The sequence below is a fragment of the Eubalaena glacialis genome, chromosome 15 (genome assembly GCF_028564815.1).
Source record: "Eubalaena glacialis isolate mEubGla1 chromosome 15, mEubGla1.1.hap2.+ XY, whole genome shotgun sequence".
NCBI lineage: Eukaryota > Metazoa > Chordata > Mammalia > Artiodactyla > Balaenidae > Eubalaena > Eubalaena glacialis.
In genome coordinates this window covers 42,842,420-42,864,944 of record NC_083730.1, presented here as the reverse complement: position 1 = coordinate 42,864,944, position 22,525 = coordinate 42,842,420, and the positions used below count along the sequence as shown (strand labels likewise).

The 22,525-nt window shown below is 38.3% G+C and overlaps 1 protein-coding gene across 1 annotated transcript in view; it reads left to right on the top strand.

The window, feature by feature from the left end:
- The window catches only part of GALNT1 (polypeptide N-acetylgalactosaminyltransferase 1), a 126,525-nt gene that overhangs the window by 37,133 nt on the left and 66,867 nt on the right, over positions 1-22,525 (top strand). The window contains exons 2-3 of the mRNA XM_061169499.1: positions 7,260-7,314; positions 20,173-20,416. Coding sequence (XP_061025482.1) covers positions 20,278-20,416 — 139 coding nt within the window. The 5' untranslated portion in view covers positions 7,260-7,314; positions 20,173-20,277. The remainder of the gene's footprint in view (positions 1-7,259; positions 7,315-20,172; positions 20,417-22,525) is intronic.

Genomic DNA, 22,525 nt, shown 5'->3' with positions numbered 1-22,525 from the left:
CCTTTCATACTGATTTGTAGTGCCACCTGTGTCATGTGTTGTTTGTATGTTCATGTAGGTCTGATCCTGGACTCTCTATTCTGTTTCAGTGGTCTTTTAATCTGTCTCTGCCCATGATTCGCACTGACTTAATTACTGTAGCTTGATTGATATATGGTAGACAGAGTTCCCTCACCTTGTTGTTCAAAATCTTGTTGGTTTTCATGGCTTTGCTCTTCAGTATGATTTTAGGATCTGCTTTTAAAGTTCTATAAAAGACTACATTGAGATTTTGATTGGAACTGTAGTAAGTATGTAGATTAATATGAAGAGAATTTACTTCTTTACTATGATAAATCTTCCATGTATGAGCATGCTATATCTTCATTTTTTAAAAGGTCTGTCTAAGCATTTTTCTAGTTATTATTGGCAAAAGAATTCATTGAATTTTGTTTTTTAAATCTTTATTTATTTATTTATTTATTTATTTTTGGCTGCATTGGGTCTTTGTTGCTGCGTGTGGGCTTTCTCTAGTTGCGGCGAGCAGGGGCTACTCTTCGTTTTGGTGCACGGACTGCTCATTGCAGTGGCTTCTCTTGTTGCAGAGCATGGGCTCTAGGCACACGGGCTTCAGTAGTTGTAGCATGCGGGCTCAGTAGTTGTGGCTCACGGGCTCTAGAGAGCAGGCTCAGTAGTTGTGGTGCACCGGCTTAGTTGCTCCACGGCACATGGGATCTTCCTGGACCAGGGCTCGAACCCGTGTCCCCTGCATTGGCAGGCGGATTCTTAACCACTGCGCCACCAGGGAAGCCCAAGAATTCATTGAGTTTTGTATGTTGATCTTGAATCCAGCAACCTTGCTAAAAGTTCTCATTAGTTCTAATTGTCTTTATTTTCTTGGATTTGCTGTCATTTCTTTTGTTGTTGTTCTGTTCTCGTCGTTCCAATTCTTAAATCTTTTGTGTCTTTTTCTTGTTTTACTGTTCTGGATAGGAATTCTAGTACATTGTTGGAAGGGAAAAGTGATAGAAAGCATTTTTGTCCTTTTCCTAACTTCAAAGGGAATGCTTACAACACTTAATCAATAAGTATTTTGTTTACTGTAGATTTAGGGCAGATATCCTCTATCAGGTTAACAAAATTCATTCTATTTCTAGTTTCCTAGCATTCTTTTGTTTTTGTTTTTGTTTTAAATATCATGAATAGGTGCTAGGTTGTATTACTTCACATAAAATGTTAAGTCCCTTGAAACCATATAGTTAAGCTTCCTCCCACCTCTATCCTTTGCTCTAATTTTGTCATATATTATGTCTTCATATTAATAAATTGTACAATACAAAGTTATAAATTTTGTTTTAATCAGCCATGTCTTTTAAGACATCAGGAGGGAAAAAAAACAGGCTTTTGTATTTACTGATATTTACCATTGCTGATGTTCTTCATTTCTCCTTACAGATCTGAGTTTCCATCTGGTGTCATTTTCCTTCTGCCTGAAGAACTTCTGTTAGCATTTCTTGTAGTGCAGGTCTGTGAGGCATGAGTTGTTTTGGCTTTTTCTTTATCTGAAAATGTCTTTGTTTCATGTAATGAGAAGTCATCCATTTTTTTCTCTGTATTTAATATGTCTTTTTTCTCTCTCTGCTGCTTTCAAGAGTTTTTCTGAATCTTTAGTTTTCAGCAGTTTGAATATGATGTTCTCTAGTTGTGATTTTCTTTGTACTTATCTTGCTTAGGGTTCACTGAACTTAGATTTGCAATTTTATGTTTTCTACCAACTGTGGACATTTTCAACTCTTATTTTTATGTATACTTTTCTGCGTAATTTTCTCTGTGCCCTACTTTTTGGGACTCCAGTTTCACCTATGTTAAACTTTATGGTTTTGTACCTCTGCTCAGTGAGCTCACTGAGGCTCTTTGTTTATTAAAATATTTTTCTTTCCACTCAGATCTTCAGATTAGGTTATTGTTTTTTTTATCTGTCTTTACGGTGACTGACCCAGTATTCTGTTGTCGCTAATTTGCTTTAAACCTGCCAAGTAAATTGTTCATTTCAGACTGTATCTTTGTGTTCTACATGGTTCTGTACGGTTCCTTTTTTGTAGTTTTCATTTGTCTGATGAGAGTTCCCTCTCTTTATTATTAAGTTCCTGAACATATTTATAGTAGCCACTTTATAGTATTTATAGTAGTCCTCGTCAACTAATTCCAACGTCTGAGTAACCTTGCGTTCGGTGTGTATTGACTGCTTTTTTTTCTTGACTGTGGGTCACATTTTTCTGTTTATTCTCATGTCTAGTAAGTTTTTATTGTATAATGGGTATTGTGGATATGTTTTTGTGATCTGCAGTTCTGTTTTGTCTTAACGATTATTGACTCTTTGTTGCTCTAGCAGGCAGTCAGCTGACTAGACTTAAACTCCAAGCTCTGTTTCCCCTGCACTGGGCAATAGCTGATTTCTTTGTTCAGTTCTTACAGCTGTCTGGCTGTTGCTTTCATTTTGGACCTCTGGAGTCTCTTCTGTGTTGTATGGTCCAGGGCTTACCTAAGGATTGTGGTGGAGGTTACATACGTATTTCGGGGTTCCCTCTTTTCTAGGATATCTCCCCTCGCTTTCCTATTGCTCTTTTAGCTCCAGACTTCATATTTTGATGCCATGAACAAATATGATTATGAATTCCTTCTTGAACTTCAGCTTCTCTACACAGCGTCGGCTGGTGTCTGCCCTCAGGCACGCACTTGTATAAAGGCAAATCTCACCTAGCATAGTTCCCCTCTTTCAAGGGTTGGCTTCTGTCTAGTTTCTGCCTTTTGATTGCTCTCCAGTGCATTTAGTTGTTTTTATCTTTCGGCCAGAGTTTATGATTGTTGTTTGTGGGAGCGTTAGTCCAGTATAAGCTATTCAACCTTTATGTGTGTAAATCTTCTGTGCTTTCAATTTTTAAAAAAAAAAGCCTTTATTTTGAAAGCAATTTTAGGTTTACCATAAAATTGAGAGGAAAGTACAGAGATTTCAGTCCATATGCCCCCTGCCCCCACAAATGCATAACCTCCTCATTATCAGCATCGCTCACCAGAGTGGTACATTTGGTTTTTTTGGTTTTTTTTTTTTTTAAACCAAGGATAAACCTACATTGACACATTATAATCAGTCAAAGTACATAGATTACCTAAGGGTTTACTTTTGGAGGTGTGTATATTCTTTGAGTTTGGACCAATATATAAAGGCACATATCCATCATTATAATATCATACAGAGTATTTTCACTGCCACCTAAATCCTATCCTCTATTTATCCTGACCTCCAGCCCCCATCCCTGGCAACCACTGATTTTTGGTTTTTGGTTTTTTTTGCTCCATAATTTTGCCTTTTCTAGAATGTCATATAGTTGGAATCATATAGTATGTAGCCTTTTCAGATTGGCTTTTTTCACAGTAATGTGCATTTAAGGTTCCTTCATGGCTTTTCATAGCTTGATAGCTCATTTCTTTTTAACACTGACTAATATTCCGTTGTCTGGATGAACCACAGTTCGTCCATCCATTCACCTGAGGGACATCCCAGTTGCTTCCAGTTTTTTGCAATTATGAATAAAGCTACTGTGTAAACTTCCATGTGCACGTTTTTATGTGAACAAAAGGTTTCAGCTTCTTTGGGTGAATACCAAGGAGCATGATTGCTGGATGGTATGATAAGAATATGTTTAGTTTTGTAAGAAACTGCTAAATTGTCTTCTAAAGGGCTGTACCATTTTGCATTCTCACCAGCAATAGATGATAGTTTCTGTTGGATGACAGTTCCTTACCAGTATTTGATGTTGTCAGTGTTCTGGATTTTTGCCATTGTAGTAGGTGTGTAGTGGTATCGCGTTGTTTAAATTGTATTTTCCTGATGATGTATGATGTGCAGCATCTTTTCCTATGTTTATTTGCCATCTGTATATCTTTGGTGAGGTTGCTTTCACTTTTAACTTTTCTGAATCCTTATGTTTTTGATGTATGTATCATAAATAGCATATAGCTTTTATTTAAAAAAAATCCAATCTGATAACTTTTAATGAATACATTTAATCTTTTTATCTTCATTTAAATTACTTATGTATGGGGAATTTTTTCTACCATTTTGTTTTGTGCTTTCTATATTTGTGGGTTTTTTGTATTAGGTTTTTTTTTTTTTTTGGCTGCATTGGGTCTTCGTTGCTGTGTGCAGGCTTCTCATTGCGGTGGCTTCTCTTGTTGCGGAGCACGGGCTCTAGGTGTGCGGGCTTCAGTAGTTGCGGCGCACGGGCTTAGTTGCTCCGCGACATGTGGGATCTTCCCGGACCAGGGCTCGAACCTGTGTCCCCTGCAGTGGCAGGCGGATTCTTAACCACTGTGCCACCGGGGAAGCCCTGGGTTTTTTTAATGATTTTAAGTTCCTTCCCATTTTATTCCGAATTGATTGGTTTTCTTATTTCTCCTTTTTGCAGTTTGGTTTTTGATTACACATACTGTTTTTACTTAATTAGTTGTTACCTTTTAATTTAAAAAAATATTTAATTTTAAAAAGTCTAAAATTAATCAAATATCTCTGCTCTATACCTAAACACAGCAAGCTTAAAATGCTTTAATTTCAATTACCTTTATTCCTTCTTACATGGCATTGCTTTCTGGTATTTTCATTCATTTACAAATAATTACTGAATTCTTCTACCATGTGCCAAGTTCTCTTCTAGGTGCTGTAGTAATAGCATTAAACAAAATACAGTCTCTGCCCTCATGAAGCTTACAAGATAATTAATAAACTAATTATGATATACTTTGTTGTAAATTAGTGTTTGGTGTTGGAATAGAAAGTAAAGCATTAGGACAAAATAAAGAATGACTTGGGGTGGAGATGCTATTTTATATATGAGTTTCTGCTGTCTTCAGACATTTGATAAGATTTTTAGGGCTCAAGTGTGTAAAACATGATTCTCATGCTGGTGGAGCTTGCATTCTAACCAGAGTCACAGGAAGAAGTTACAGATGGGGGACCCTTCAGCACATGGTGGGTAATGCTTTACAACTGGTGGATTTCCCAGCGAGGCTGTTAGAGTGTCAGGCAGCATGCAGACAGATCCCGGGCAGAGTGGGATGAGCCAGAGAAGAAGACTGCAAAGCATGGTCAGAAAAGTGGGAGAACAAGGAATGACCCTGGAGCCAAGAAAAGAAGAGGTTATGTTTTACTTATAGCCTGCCTATTCTGCAAATAAGAGGCTGAGACATCAAGTAGAAGGAGTATGAGAAAGAGACTTGTCTTGGTAGTTAGGACATTAGAGTGACTTGATCAAAAACAGTTTCATTTAAGTGAAGCCAGACTACACTGAGTTGAGAAGTTGAGAAATTGGAGACAGAGAATGAAGACTACTTGCATAGAAGGTGGTAAAGGAAAGAAAAGAGAGAGAGTGATAATTTGAGGGGAAGAGGGCAGCATTGTAGAACTCAGTGCTAAGGTTGGTATTCTGGCAAAAATACAGAACAAAACCTTGGAGACTTTAGGGACTTTCTGGCCAGAAAATAAAATGGGCCTCTGGCCTGGAGGAGGTTTCTGCTGGATCCTTTACTTGCCAGAAACTGCTTCCCAGGATCTCTCGGGTTTTCCATTGCTGATGGTGGCGGTGTATTTCCTTGTATCTCAGTTCATGGTTGGGAGGAAAGATGTACATTTTCTGAAACCTCAGTGTTCTGTTGTAATGATTTGTCATTTGTATTCAAGAGATAAAATTAAAAACATGGGAAAACTTCCTGTGACCTTTGCTCTTCAAACTCCTTAGCGTGAGAGTCAAGATTTCCCCTGTTCTGAACCCACCCTTTCAACCATATCTCCCAGTTTTTCTGTTTGCTGTCCCCTACATGTCCCTTGATTTTCCTGCCTCCCTATTTTAGCTCACATTGTTTTGTCCACCTGAAATACCCTTTTGCCTTTTCCTAATTGAAACCAATTCCCATCATTCTCCTTCACCAGGTTCTCTCCTTTGTGCACTATAGCTCCTTGTAGCTTGGCACCTGTTGCAAAGATAGAAAAGCATTTTGTAAATTGTAAAGTGCCACAAAAACTTATTATCTGTCCTCCTAAACTACAAGCTCATTGAGGGCAGAAACTGAGCCTTCTTCATATTTATGTACATCAAACCACTTAGTTTTGTGTCTTGTACATACTTGATATTTATTGAAGTTTGAATGAATTAGGGATTTGTGATTCTGTGATAGCTTAAATAATGCTAAGAATGGGCATATTATACACCAGGTTCTATTTTGCAGCTGTTAAATTTATACTGAAATTCTGCTCCTATGCAATCTCCTGTAAAAGTAGATTCCTTAATTTGGATCCTCCACTGGTTTACATCTCATTTTTTTCTTCACAGGATATGTGCCTTTCTAAATCAATAATTGTAGGTTGCAGAGTGATGTATTGGCATGCTTTTGACTGTAGTAGCAGAATACCCAGTTAAATAAATAGGGCTTTATCCCCTCTGGTAACAAGAAGTCCAGACCTAGGAGATTTCAGGGCTAGTCTGTTAGTGGCCCCATGATAAACAGGGTCCCTTTTGCTTTCCATGTTTTCATGTTGTCATCCTTAGCATGTTGATGTTGGCTTCCCTCATGACCTCAAGATGGCTGCAGCACTTCTAAGTGTGCTCTGCAAACAATATCCAAAGCCAGAAAAGTATAGTTTCTCCTTCAGCATCTCTATGAGGGAGCATAACTTTTCCTGAATGCTTCCCAATAGATTTCCCCTCAGATCCTATTGGTTGAGATTTGGTTACTTAAACTGGCAAGAGGAGTAGAACAGTCACAGTTGACTTGGACCAATCAAGAATAGGTAGTCTAGCAGAGAATGATCACTTGAATTCAGTTAGGGGTCTAATGCCATGAAAAACATGGGGTGGGAGATAAGGAACAAACAGTATCTGCCACAGGTGCTGTCTGTGTGTCCTTGGCCTTCCCACCTGGGAAGTTAATATCCTCACAGATTTCTAAGAGAAGGAGAGATACTTTTTACAGTATTTCCACTGAGCTTGGTGTTGGATCTCAGAAATACTTTATTCATTGACTCACTTATTCATGTAATAAACATTAACTGAACACATAGTTTGTGCCAGGTATTGTGCTCAGCATTGGGGAAGTAGCTGGTAAGACTTGGTCCTTGTCCTCAGGTGGTGGCTGGTGTATAGTCTAGTGGAATAGGGTGGCTGAGGTAATGGGGGGAGGAGAGAGTTATTCTGTAATAAACTGATTTTAGGAAATTTATTTTTCAACAGGAGATGTGGGACATGTGGATTTGGGATATGAATTCATTTGAAAAACCACTTTGGGGTAAGTTGATAGCTGGGAGTAAATGACTTGAGGGTTGTACTTCTCTTTACATTGGGATTTGCTCTTATTGTGATGTAGGTTCAAACTTATGTTCACTGGACTTTATGCCTCATATACACACAAGAAAATGCCTTGTACTAAAATCCTAGTGTAGTAATTTGAGAAATATAACCATCAAGCATAGCCACAGTACTAGTTAATATTCATGCATTCACTTCTCATTCAGGAGGTCAATTTGAAGACTAAATGAAGACCAGATTTAGAAATAGAAAGATACTTATTATATACGGTTTAACCTGCTTGCGCTTGACCAATAATCCTGTCACGTGGACTGGAAAGCACTCACAGCACCAGTGTTGTGGAGATGGAGGGTTCAAGTTTGTCTCGGAGCTTCTCTTTGCAGTACTCCAGATGGCCGTTTGAATTCTCATTGCATCAGTACAAATATAAAAGTTTCCTGATTTTTCATTTCATCTAAGAAAGAGCCTCTAGAAATACTTTTTAATATTTACTGAGTGTTTACCATGAGTGTGTTGTGCATTACTTCATTTAATTCAGGGACTATAAGGTGGGTATGTTTTTCTCATTCAGAGGAATGACGAGGCCCAGATTTATGCAAATAAAGTACAATTGTTAGGATCACATAACTAATACGTTTTGGAATTGAAATTTGAATTTCAGCATTTGGCCTAATAGACCCTCATTTCTGTTTTAAAATGCTGATTGTGTTGGGTGTCCCCAGAACCAACCCCAGGTTTAGTGACTGGCTAGGAGGGCTCATAGGATTCAGCATATGATCATAATAATGGCTAAGATTTAGTACAGCGAAAGGATACACAGCAATATTAGCAAAGGGAAAAAGTGCATGGGGTGAAGTCTGGAGGAGACTAGTCACTAGCTTCCAAGAATCCTCTCCCAGTAGAGTCCCACAGGATGAGCTTAATTCCTCCAACAATGAATTTTGACAACACATGTGAAGTGCTGTCAACCAGGGAAACTCATTAGACTCTGCCAGTGTTTTTATTGGACTTGGTAATGGAGGCACCTTCCACCTAGCATGTACCAAAATTTCAGGCTCCCAGAAGGAAAACAGGTGTTTTGCATAAACCATAATGTTTGTATAAACAGTTTAGGCACAGTGAGGCCCACTTATCATTTAATGTAAGTTTTATATCATTGTAGGGAACTGTTTATCCTTCAAGTTCCCAGACACCAACCAAGGGCTAACCTTGCAACCAAGCCTTTCCTAAGGACAGTAATCTCAGTCTTCCATCTTACCTTTTGTCCTGTACACTGATTTATTCATTTAAGGATATTGTTCTTCTGATCATTTAGCTTCTGAAAAGTAATGAGAGAAGTAGGTATTATGGCAAACGAAATTCTTTAGTGGTGTTTGTTTTGAGGGTCCCATGACTGCCCACTAGTTTGATTTGCTGGAAAGACTGACACAACTCAACATAATGTTGTACTCAAGGCTAAGTTTTTATTACGGCAAAGGTTACAGTGCAAGAACAGCAGGAAAAAGATATATATAGGTGATTGCTAGAGAGATCAGGCATGGACTTCTAGATCTTCCCTCTGTGAGGATCACAGGGACATGATTTCCCCTCTAGCTGTGAGTGATAGAGACACGTACAAGATGTGTCGGACAGGGAAGCCCATGAGTATTCCAGTCCAGAGTTCTTATAAGAAGGAAGCTGGTTACATAGGCATACTATTGCCATGTGGCCAGCCATGGCAACTGAAACTTAGGGCCCGAGACCAGTTACCAGGTGCACATCATAAATCTTGATGATTACTTTAAACAATGCTGACAGCCTGGTACATCCTGACTCATCACCTCTAACATCCTTAACCAGTGACTGTGAACATTCCACGAGTTTAGTTCTCAGAGTTTGGCCAGGGGTCATTGCCATGGCTGTAGGCATCCCCCAGGGTTTAGCAAGGACTGGGTAGGACTCTTTGTTAACTCTTTCCTCTCAGACTCCTACATGAAATAATGCTGCATTTGCTGAATGCAAAATTTAATGATATATTTTTATAATATGATACTCTATACTTAGAAAAAATAATTGATAGAAGAAATAGTTTACAAATTTCACTCATCTGAGGGGAGGTTTGTAGATTCTTTTCTTTTAGGGTTTTATATAATGGTGACTTTTGGATTTCCCATTTTTGTCCACAATTATTTGTATTATATACAGGTATATGTTATGTTAAAGAACAATACAGAAATATGAACTTAAATTAGTTGAATCAAGATATTACAAAATTAACCTTTTTTCTCTCTGAAGGTCTGCCTCGTGAGAAGCTTTTAAACACAGTGGGATCTCTTTCTTATGCAATTTGCAGATTCACAGAAATAACAGTTTTGCAGAAAGAAAATAACCCAAAATTTAAAAATTGCCTGGTTCCAGGATTTGGAACCAATCTTTACTAGTTTATTTATTGCTCTTTGAAACCTGGTTTGTGTTATGCAAAAAAGAAAGACAAAGTAGATGGGGAAGGTTCCATGCTTGAATATGAGAAGTTCTGAGTTAACAAACTTACATAGCTTTCCTTATTGCAGGACTTCACAGAACCTTTGGTGCAATTATGTACAGCGAATGGAGTATGTAACATTTCCCTAACTTATTTGACCATGGAATTTTTTAAGTGTGGACTCACCCTATGGGTCTTGCAAACAGTGTTCTTTAGAACAAAATAACAGGACATCGGGAAGCCCTTAAAGGGATTTAGCTAAAGAGAGACAGAAACAAAACAACTATAGAAAAAAATTTGAAGAAAACCTTGTTGCAGAAAAGTTGAGTATCTTACACTGCCTGATAAAACCTACTTAGAAACTTCCCTATCTGGATGTCTTTTTCCTGCCAGGTTTCCTGAGTTGATGTTTCTCTTTTGTAATGTGAATGGCGTGTCTCTTACACTGGTATTTAATAGTGTGATAACAGCTTCTGTGGTGTGGATCACTGCCTTCATTCTCCTCCCATCTACAGTGTCTGACATGGTATCAAGAACACAGTTGGCTAAGACTCAATAAATATCCAGACAGCATGGAATGATTGTGACTCTAAAATACTGAAGCCATTTTTTTTAAGGAATAACAATATAGTAGACATAAAGGTTAGGTGCTGTGCATTTATTTTTTTTTAATTTAAATTTATTTATTTATTTATTTATGGCTGTATTGAGTCTTCGTTTCTGTGCAAGGGCTTTCTCTAGTTGTGGCAAGCGGGGGCCACTCTTCATCGCGGTGCGCGGGCCTCTCACTGTCGCGGCCTCTCTTGTAGCGGAGCACAGGCTCCAGATGCGCAGGCTTAGTAATTGTGGCTTACGGGCCCAGTTGCTCCGCGGCGTGTGGGATCTTCCCAGACCAAGGCTTGAACCCGTGTCCCCTGCATTGGCAGGCAGATTCTCAACCACTGCGCCACCAGGGAAGCCCCTGTGCATTTATTTTAATAGTGCTGTCATTTTGAAAAACATTTTTAGAACTTTTCTTTTAGACTTCTCTTGAATTCCTCTTTTCATCTCCAACTTCTTTTTTTATGACCTTTATGAATTTGTAATTGGTTTATTTTTCAGAACAGTAGAATTGTTCTACCATAGACATGTAAGCACTTTTAACTACTAGATTTCTTTTGCAGTAGATGGAATATCATTTTAAGTAATTAAATGGTGGTCATAGCTAAGGAAGGCCAGTGGGTCAGAAGTAGCCAAGGCTCTCCTCAAGTAGTGAAAGGTGAGAATACTTGCTTTACTGTGTATCAAAAATTATTATAAAGCTGTAATAATTAAGACAGCCATGTGGTGTAGGGATAGACAGACCAATGGAACAGAACATAGAACCTCAGAAACCTGGTTTATGACAAAGTTGGCATTGCATACTTCTAGGGAGAGGATGAACTTTTCCATAAATAGCACTGGGACAATTGGTTATCCACATGGAAGAAGATGACATTGAATCTCTACTTAAACTGGAAAGGTAAAACTTTAAAATTTTTAGACATTAAAACATTATTTTTAATGATCTCTAGATAGAGAAGAGTTTCTTAAGACATAGAAAATGCGAACTATAAAAGACACCTCTTGGGAATTCCCTGGCAGTCCAGTGATTAGAACTCCGAGCTCTCATTGCTTAGGGCCCGGGTTCAATCCCTGGTTGGGGAACTAGGATCCCGCAAACTGTGTGGCGCAGTCAAAAAGAAAAAAAATAAAATAATAAAAGACACCTCTTGTTAAAAAGATAAGCTATAAACTGGAAAAGTTACTTGTAGTACATGTAACTGACATGGATTAGAATCTAGACTGTATAAAGATCTTCACAAATTAATAGGAAAAAGACAAAACGACCCCACCCAATAGAATAATGGACTAAACTTCAGTAGGTACATTAGAGAAGAGGAAATGGAATGACCAGTAATGTCAGAGATGGTGGGAAAATGCAGATTAAAACTACATTAAGATAACAACTACACACTTACCAGATTGTAAAAAAATAAAATAGTTTGACATCAATAACTGTTGCCAAGGTTATAATGCATCCAGAGCTCTCATTTTTCTTTCTGATTTGTTTCAAACACCTGGGAAAACAAATTTGCCATATTAGTCATATTGAAAATATGTATACCCTATGACCTAATTCCCCTAGGTATGTACTCTAGATCAGGGTTGGTGTGACAACTTATGAATTAAGAAAGGTTTTTAACATCTTTAAATGGTTAAAAAAATAAAAATAATATTTCATAATTTGTAATATGAAAACTACATGAGATTCAAATTTCAGTGTCCATAAATAAAGTTCTATTGGAATACTGTCACACTTACTTGGTTACATATCACTTATGGCTGCTTTTGTGGTACAACACCAGATTTGAGTGGTTGCAGTAGAGATCTTATGTCCCACAAAGCCTAAAATGTTTACAATCTGGCCCTTTGCAGATGAAGTTTGCTGACCCCTGGCACGTTTGTTCCAGAAAATGTGTTCAGGAATATTCATAGCAGTACTGCTTGTAATAACAGAAACCTAGAAATAACCACGTTTATTAAGGGTAGAAGGGATAAACTGTGGTAAAGCCTCATAGTGTATAATTATATAAGCCAATTGAATATTAGACAGTAGTGAAAATGAACTGACTGCAACTACATGCAACAAATGGATGGTTCTCAGGAACGTAGTGTTAGAAGAAAAGCAGGTCTCAGATTTTTCCATTTATAAGCAGTTCAGAAACAGAAAATGTAAACAAGGCATTTTTAAGGATAACAGTGAGGCAAAACTATCAGGAAAAGAAAGAATGTTAAGTTCAGAATAGAGGTAGTTTTTGAGGAGCTAGGGAAGAGATGGTATTGGAGAGGGAACTTTAAAGGTCATGTTCTTATTCTTAAACTGAGTGGTGGATACATGTGTATGTTGTGTTGTGATCCTTTATATCTGTGATTTGTTTTATACCTACTTTTTTTTTTTTTAAAGATTTATTGATTGATTGATTGATTGCTATGTTGGGTCTTCGTTTCTGTGCTAGGGCTTTCTCTAGTTGTGGCAAGCGGGGGCCACTCTTCATCGCGGTGCGCGGGCCTCTCACTATCGTGGCCTCTCTTGTTGCGGAGCACAGGCTCAGTAGTTGTGGCTCACGGGCCTAGTTGCTCCGCGGCATGTGGGATCTTCCCAGACCAGGGCTTGAACCCGTGTCCCCTGCATTGGCAGGCAGATTCTCAATCCCTGCGCCACCAGGGAAGCCCCTATACCTACTTTTGATATTTGATATGTTTTTGTGATTTGGGGCATTAAAAAGTATCTTTTCAAATAGTGTAGTCTGCCTCATAATGTATAATTGTTTATGACTAGTAGAGGGGAACCTCGCCAGTGGACCAGAACCTGTTTAATTTTTACCTGTAGGTCTCCTCTGTCCCCTACCCCCCATCCCCCCAGTGGCCATCCCAGATGTGTGTTAGGAACCCAATTCAAACTGTCATAAACAGAAAAGGGGATTAATAGAAGGATTCCTGGGTGTTCACAGAAGCCAAAGTAGAGTCAGGGGCTCTGTCACCTTTGCCTCTCGTCCTGTGTGCCTCTGGGCTCATCCTCTTGGACTGCAGGTCAGCTTTCTCTACATGTTGGGCAGTGTAGCTGACTGCAGTGCTAGATTAGCACAGGCTTCCAGCTCTGTGACTCGGGAAGCCAAGGGGTGAGGTCCTGTGGTTGGCCTGGCCAGGTCATTTGGCTATCCTGTGGCCAGTGGGCTAGGTCTGTTACCAGAAGAAATCCTTGGGGGAGGGTGGGGAGAGCACAAGTCAGAATCATGAGCCAGGAAGCCACCTCGGTTTGTGTCTATTTTATGTCTGTTCTTTAAGTATAAAACAATATGTGGCATTTTGACGTAGCTTTGTGGGTATCAGGGCTATTTTGAAGTGACCATTAAGACATTTGTTGCCTAAGACAGGATACTCAGTGGTTGGGGTGGAAAGAGAGGTTAGAAATGTCTGTTGAGCGTATTACTGTAATTAAAAAAAAATCACAACAGCATCACCACAAAGGTCTCTCCTGCTACCCCTTTATAGTCACAGCCATTGCATTCTTTTCTCCCTGATAGGGACATTTAAGACATTAAAATGTTTGAGTCAAAATAGACATTACAAACTTGCTTTAAAACGATGTATCTATGAGCTATTCTGAATGACTGGGAGGGCACTTATCCCACTGGTAATAGTGTTTAACTGGGATGGGGGTTTATAGATGGCTTTGTATCTTTTATTTTACTTCTCTGTGTTTGCCAAGTTCTTTGTATTGAGCATATATTACTTTGTAACTAGGAAAAATATTCACTTTTAAAGGTATTGCTAGAAGCTAAGTCTGTTTATCACCTTGGAAACTGACATTCCACTTAAGATACCAAACACTGAATACTCTAAATTAAAACATTTCAGCCAGTAAATTTTATAGGAGTCTGTACTTTGGATACCCCAAATGATAAGCTTGTTCCACCAACCTTTAAACTTGGGGTAACACCTGGGAAATAATTAAGGAAAGAGAATATCCAAATTTATATTGAATGTGGGCATCATTTTGTTACATACGCTAATACCTAAAAATTGGTACATTTTTTAAGCTAGTGAATGAGCCTTTTCAGTGTTAAGTTTTAATTAATAATCACTAGACAACTCAAAGACAGTGGCAGAAATGTAATAGGCCAGAATAGCTGCTACTTTGTTTTGACAACTTTGGCTTCAGTTATTATCTATTCATAGATTTACTTTTGTTATTGGTATATGGTAAGATCTAAATTTATTTTTTACCATTTGGAAAGCTATTTGTTCCTTTATCAGTTTTCTGCTCTGATTTATAGTAGCACCTTTCCAATTTTCCACACATGTTTAGGTTTGTTTTGGGGTACCACATGGCTGTAGATACTTCTGCTTTATGATAAATCCAGTCCCTAGAGGTTTCATTTGTGTTTTGATTAGAATTAAATTAATTTAGGGAAGAAGTTGCTTGTTTGTTTTTCCTGAACATGGTGCATCTATCCATTAGTCAGGTGTTCTTTTATGTCCTTCGACAAAGCTCCACAATTTTCTCCATGTCTTGCACATATTTTGTTAAGTTTATTTCCAAATACCTTAGCGTTTTTATAGCTGCTTTGAATGTGATTTGTTTTCCTTTATATATTCTAATTAGTTATTATCATGAAGAAGCATGATTGATGTTATATGTTCACCTTGTATTCAGCAACCTTGATGAAATAATGAATTAGCTCTAATGGTTTATTTATTGATTTCTTTTAGAGTTTCTATATAGAAGACATGCTATCTGCAGATAATTTTGTCTCTTTTTAATCCCCTAATTCTTATTCCTTTTCTTGTCTTATTGTTTAGACCTCCAGTACAATATCAGATTGAAGTGAGGATGCATAACTTTTCTTATTTACAATGTTACAGAAATGCATCGGGAATCCCATCATTAAATATATTTGCTATAAGTTAAAGAATTTCCTTTCTAGTCCTAGTTTTCTGTTGAAGTTCTCTATTGATAAGTAATGAACTACCTAACTGCCTCAAAACTTAATGGCTTTAAACAATAAACATTTATTATCTCATATTTTCTTTGGGTCAGGAATGCAGGAGTAGCTTAGCAAGGTGGTATTGACTCAGGATCTTATATGATGTTGCAGTCAAGATGAAGGCTTGACTGGGTCTGCTTCCAAAGTGGTTCACTTCCATGCCTCGCAAGAGAGTACTCTTTGTTGGCAGGAGGTTTCAGTTTCTCAGCACATGGACCTCTTTATAGGGATGTTTGAGTGTCCTTCTGACATGGTGCTGGCTTTCCCCAGAGTGTGTGATCTGAGAGAGAGCTGGGAAGAATTGTGCTTTATGACTAGTCTTGAAATCACACCTCATTACTTCCACCATATTCTATTGGTTAGAAGCAAGTCCCTAAGTCCAGCCCACACTTTAGGAGGGAAATTACACTCCACAAAAATTATTTCATGTATTGATTTTTTTTTAGTCTGTCTGCCCCTACAAAGTTGCACAAGAGCAGGGGCTTCTGTCTGTATATCTTTACAGAGATATACAGAGAACCCCACTTTGAGCCTCAAACTTTTGTGTGGTTAACACAAACTCAAACTCAGCTGTGGTTAACATCTCTTTGAGGGTATCAGAGGTACCTCATACTCAGCATGTCCAAAGTCAAACTTACATTTCTTCCAATCTTTTCCTCCTTTCCAAAAATTGGTCCTCTTTTACCGGTCCCTGTTTCTATGACTGGCAACACTCTGCATCCACTTGTACAGGCCAGGATTTCCTCCTCTTTACCCGCACCTGACTCATCCTTAAATCCCATTGAGTTTGTCCCTTAATACCTCTTGAATCTGCCCACTTTTATGCAGCTCCAGCTTTGTCGCAATCACAGTTTTCACGTCTTTTGTCTTTGATCCACTGGCCTTTGAGTGTTGGGCTCCTTCCTGCTGTAGAGTCCTTGCTACTCACTGCCCCAAATGCTCATTTTCTCTTCAAATCATGTTTTCCTCAGGGAAGCCTTTTTGACAAAGTCAGATCTCTGTTACAGATGTGTATAGTGCTGTGTACCTCCCTCCAAAGCAGTTATCACGATTGAAATTTCACGTTTATGTGAGTGTTCGACTAATGCCTGCTTTCCTGGAGCCAACTCTAAACTTCGTAAGGGAAGGAATATTTTGTTCATGTTTGTATTCCTTGCATTTGACACATTCCCTACATTTACTGAGTTTGTGTGTTTTGAATGTATGAAATAATAATAAGTGAATGAATAGGTTTCATTATAGTTCTGAGAAATAGAGCAAATGGAATATATAATTAGTAAATAAAATAATCTTGCTTCTCTTTGCAATGTTAGAGGATAAATATCATTTTTTAAAGTCTTTTTAGTTTTTCTGGCAGAAATTTCGGCTACAAATTAAATGAATAGATCTATTGAAGGGTCTCATCTCATACCTCTGCCTGGTCAGTACAGTGCAAAATTAGTGATTCTAGGTGTAGGTGCCTGAGAATTCAGTGTTCTTGGGAGAGGGGAGATAAGCACCTTAACATACTCAGAAGACTGAAGTTTTAGGTCCAGGAGAATGATGCTTCTATTTTCTCCAAAGCTGCTTTTGAGCTGAGACTCTCTTTTTAGGCTTGAAATTTCTGGAGAGCCTTGGCTAGAAGTATATGGAGTAAGAGAAAATAATTATTTAGCCCTAGAAAATACTGATCAACCTTTGGAAGAACTTGGCATATGACACGTAGGATAGAATCAGAAGTTTACTGATATAATTGATCACTGTACTTTGACATTAATTCAGGTTTTATAGCTTCTAAAATAATTAAGGAGTTAAATGCATTTCACATGGAAGGTTTTAATCTATTGTGGTTGAGACAAAAACTCTGAGCTTTTAATAATTTCCAAGATAAATTCTGGTATGTATCACTTGAAGAAATACACAACAGTTTTTCTCCTAAAATTGGAATTGTTTCTTTGAAGGATCCTCACCTCTCCTGTATTTATCTATGTACAGTAAAATTCACCCTTTTAGGTGTAGTCGTACCGGTTTGGACAAAATGACCGCCGCCACCACAAGCAAGAGATGGAATGTTTTCATTATCACAAGTTCCTTCACGGCCCTTTGAGAGCAGTCCTCTACTTTTCCACAGCCCCTGGCAACCACTGATCTGATTTGTCTCATATAAATGGAATCATACAGTATACAGTATGCAGCCTTTTGTGACTGACCACTTTCACTTAGCATAAAGCTTTTGAGATTCATCAGTATTATTGCATATATATCAAGAGTTCTTTTTGATTGCTGGATTTCTGGGTAGTAGTATTTCACTGTTTGGTGTACCACGATTTGTTTATCCATTCACCAGGTGATGGACATTTGGATTGTTTCCAGATTTTGATGATTATGATTAAGCTGCTATAAAGATTTGTGTACAAGCCTTTGTGTAGACGTACGTTTTCCTTTCTCTTAAGTAAATAGCTAAGAATGGAATTGCAGATTTCTTGTGGGAATAAACTACCAAACTGTTTTCCAGAGAGACTGTACCATTGTGCATTCCACTGGCAATGTATTAGAGGTCCAGTTGCAGCAGTTCCTTGATAGCACTTGGTAGTTTTCTTTTTTCCTTTCACTGTTTATATTGGTGCATAGTGGTGTTTCATTGTGGTCTTAACTTGCAGTTCCCTAATAGCTAATGATGTTGAACATCTTTTCTTGTGCTCTTTTGCCACCTGTATCACTGTTTTGGTAAAGCAACAGTTCAAACCTTTTGCCCATTGTATTGGATTAGGATTTTTAAAAATTGTATTTGGAGAGTTCTTTATATGGTCTGGATACAAGTAATTATCAGATACGTAATTTGTAAATATTTTCTCCCAATATGTGACTTGTTTTTTATTTTTTTAACTGTCTTTTGAAGAGCAGATTTTAATTATAAAGTCCAACTTATCAATCTTTTTAAATGATTTGTGCATTTTATTGTTACCATGTAAGGAATCTCTACATAACTCAAGGTCTCAAAGATGTTTGCCTCTCCTTTATCCTCCTTTCTCTCTACACGTCCTGCTTTCTCTGTACCGCTCTCCCAAATACACACACACCCACTGCATTTCATCTTCAGTTTTAGAATCTAATTGTGCTGCCTTGGAAAAATTAAATAGGAATGAGTACAGAGTTATAAAGATTTACATTTAAGTGTTCTGGGCTGTAAGCATTGAAAAAAATAACAATCAGCAGATTTTAGAGAACACAAAACTACATTTGAATCCCAGCTATTGCACTGGCAGTTCGACTGCTTGCTTTGCCAGTGACCAAAAGAGGTAGCCTTTCATGTAAAGTGGCTTGAAATGTATACATATATAATATGTATCTCGCTTCCCTGGAGAGAACTGTTGCTCCGTGACACTGTGCATTATAATGCTTTTGCTCTTCCCCTCACCCTAGTCACCACAGATGTCAGTTGTTGCTCACTGCATGTGACAGATATTGAGTAAGTATGATTTTGAGGCAAGAATATGACAGTAGCATCCCTGTTCTCACTGTGCAGTCAGGGAGTGTTGGTTTGATGAAAGGAGGCCAATAGGCAAGAGATCAAAGTCCCCAGAGAGATGAACAGAAATAATACTTTACATTTATTAAGTATTACTTGGTATTTTGGGGTGCTTTTCAGGTTGCTGTTTAGCCACCTTGTGAAGTAGGAAAGAACTATTGTATCTTTTTCATAAATAAACTCTCTGGCCTGCTCTGGATTGTTTAGGTAGAGACATCTCTACTGCCCACCATGGAACATGCTACATAAAACTGCCCTTGTAAGAAGCTGCTGTGCTGCCCATCAGCCCAGCCCTTCAGAGCATCTGCTCATTGGCTTTCACCTGTGCCCAGTGTGTGTTTCCTCCATCCACTCCCCTGAATGCACTTGGCTCATCTGTCTCCTGATCAGCAGTGACACAGACCTTTGAGCCTCGGTGTCAGCGGCTCGGTGGGATGACTCCTTACCTCTCTGAGGTCCCTCGGACTGCTCCAGAGCTCCCCCAGATGAGTGCCGTATGTGCCAGAAGTGTTTCTGGTCTAGCTATCCCAAAGGACAGTTCCTCCAGTCATTTTCTCATGATATTTTAACAGATTGGGGGTGGGGGGGGGTGGATAGAAACTAAACATCAGGGAAGTCTGTAAAATTACTGTCAGAGCCAGGACTAGGGCTCAGATCTTTCGATACCCTTTTCTTTTCTGTTATACTTTCCATGAGTCTTGTTTCTGAATGGCTGGTGACTAGCATTTTTAGAATGGGATTCAGTGGGACAGAGGGATAAGAATCATTCCAATTAAACTGCTCTAGAAAAGCTACTAGGAGAACTCATATAAATCCTTGGACCCTGGGAACTGAATGTGAGTGGTTAAAATGGACTGGGAATTACTGGTTTCTTAAACTCCTGTGGCAGTTAATGGCTTAGCTTTTGCTTTAGTGTTTAATACAGCAATTGAATAGAAGGCATTTAAGCCCCATGTGTTTGATGGATATAAGATAGTAGCTCACTGTTTTAATTTGAATTTTCCTCATTGTAATGAATCGAGCACCTTTTCACTTGTTTATTGGCTATTCAGGTTTCCTTTCTGCAAAGTGCTTGTTTACGTCCTTTACCCATTTTTCTATTGGATTGTGTATATTGATTTGTAGGAGTTATTTGCATGTTCTTGTTAACTATTTTTATATATTTTACAAGTATTCTTTCAAGTCTGATTTTAAAACTTATTCTTCATAGTAAAATTTCATATTCATATTGAATTAATCCATTGGTTCTTTTTTAGGTTCTGAATTTTTAAGTTAATCTTTTTTCTTTTTTTTCTATAGGTTATGAACGTGATTTCTGATGAAACTGGATTGGAATAATTTTCATGATCTTTGTATATTTATATATATATATATTTTAAAATTTTGCATTTGACTTAAAGTGCCATGAGAAAATTTGCATATTGCAAGGTGGTCCTAGCCACCTCCTTGATTTGGGTACTCTTGGATATGTTCCTGCTGCTTTACTTCAGTGAATGCAACAAATGTGATGAAAAAAAAGAGAGAGGACTTCCTGCTGGAGATGGTGAGTGACATTTTATAATAGTGGACCTGTTTTGATATATATGTCACTTGTTTGTACTAACTAATTTGGAAACTATAAAATTTTCACATTTTTAGGTTAATAGTAATCCCTGGCTTCCTATATATGATGATCATATTTCCATCAGTTCTCCAGTGGGTTCTTCTAACAGTTAAAAGTATTAAAGTATCCTGTATAGAATTGCTAAATTCAATTTGTTTGTTCAATGTTAAATGTAGTTAATTTTCTGGAAGTTATATTACCAAATACTGTAGGGAATCTCATAGCTGGAACTACCAAAATTGTACAGGAGATTAGTCTAGTGTCATAATGCTGAGTGGAGCGTTAAAATTGCATTATCAAGTATGAGAGAGTTCTCCAGCCTTCCCATCTCAGTCCTAAGGGAAGAAGTCATTTTAGGTAGATGTGGTCTGGTGAGTTTGTTTTGTTAATAGCTTTTGTAGATAGCTCCAGTTAGCACTTTTAGGGAGAGCTTATGAAAAGATCAGGCTATAAAATCTGGGCTGCAGTGAGAACACTGCAGTATCTGATATGGAAAAGGAAGGAAACACAAATATGCAGGACCTAGTTTGGAAGTACTGACATTTTTGACAGAGGACACCTGAAAAATTCAGTTTTAGACTCTCTGTGTTTAAACCAAAAAACAAATGCTGCCTTTTTTTTTTTTAACAAAATGAAAATGACTTTGCATTGTGAATCAGTAATTCAGCTATTCTGCACTCTGAACTCTCTGTGATTAGTTATAGAATATCTGGCTAAACAGTAATTCTATTTTTAGGAATTATATGTAAATGATTACTGTTTTATTTGAATATGTAGCCACATTTAAATATCTTGCACTTTTATAGTGAAAGCACCTGGTCCCTTAAAATTTATAATCTAAAATTATTTATTTGTATTGGTAAGTGTGCCTACTTATTGTAATTTTTACAGATGGGATTGTGTAACCAGTTCTGTTTATTTCATGGGAAATCTGCCTAAAATTAGGCTCAGTTGCTAACACTGGACTTTAGTAATACCTAGGCTAACCCCTGACTTTTTAATTTTCACCTTCCCCATAATTTTTTTGCCTATTAATTTGTTGACTTTCCTGGTTTCCTTTATGGCCCTGCTGTTTAGTGTTTGTCGGGTGACAAGACACTACCTCCTTAACTGTTGTTAGAGCTATAACTCTGTCAACATTTAAATCAAATCAAAGGTATTGCCATTCACCAGTAAGAAACTAGCATAATTCTTTTCCCAAATCGAACAGATTAACTTTCCCCTCACTCCACCTTAATTCATTGCCATTTATAGTGGGAGCTCATGGTGTTCTGTCTTAAATGCAAAGGCATGAAAAGTAAGAAAGACTGGGACCTCTGTAGTAGGTGAAGACACACTTAGTGTTTTTTAAACTCTGATACGTGCTGGGCAGTGTGCTACGTGCCAGTGACATACACTTCAACAATACAAAAAAGTTCCTCCCTTTGGGGAATCCCAATCCAACAGGAGGGAAAGAATATGGTAAAATAGTGATATGATAGATAGCCTACTAGAGATGAGCATGAGAGCAGGAGGAAGGAACACCGTGGGGCATCTGAGAAGGTGCACCAAGGAAGTGTAACGCTCAAGCTGTAGTATCAGGGTGAACAGGTGTTTGTTAGGTTTGATGGGTGACGGGAATACCTTCCAAGCAAAGGAGAGAAGCACGTGCAAGATAAGCAAGTGAGAGACAGAGCTGATGGATAGGAGAATGTGAGGAAAGAGCACGGGATGAAGCTGGGAGGTTAGCAGAGGCCACATCACAGGAGGCCTTTTATGACATGCTAAGGGTTTTGGACTAAATCCTGTAGGTGAGGCATGACATTGAAGGATTCTTTTGGCTGCGTCAGGTCTTAGTTGCGGCACGCGGGATCTTTTGTTGCGGTACACGGGCTCTTTGTTGCGGCACACGGGCTTCTCTCTAGTTGTGGTGCGCAGGCTCCAAGGTGCATGAGCTCTGTAGTTTGTGGCATGCAGGCTCTCTAGTTGAGGCCCGCGAGCTCAGTAGTTGTGGTGTGCAGGCTTAGTTGCCTTGCAGCATGTGGGATCTTAGTTCCCTGACCAGGGATG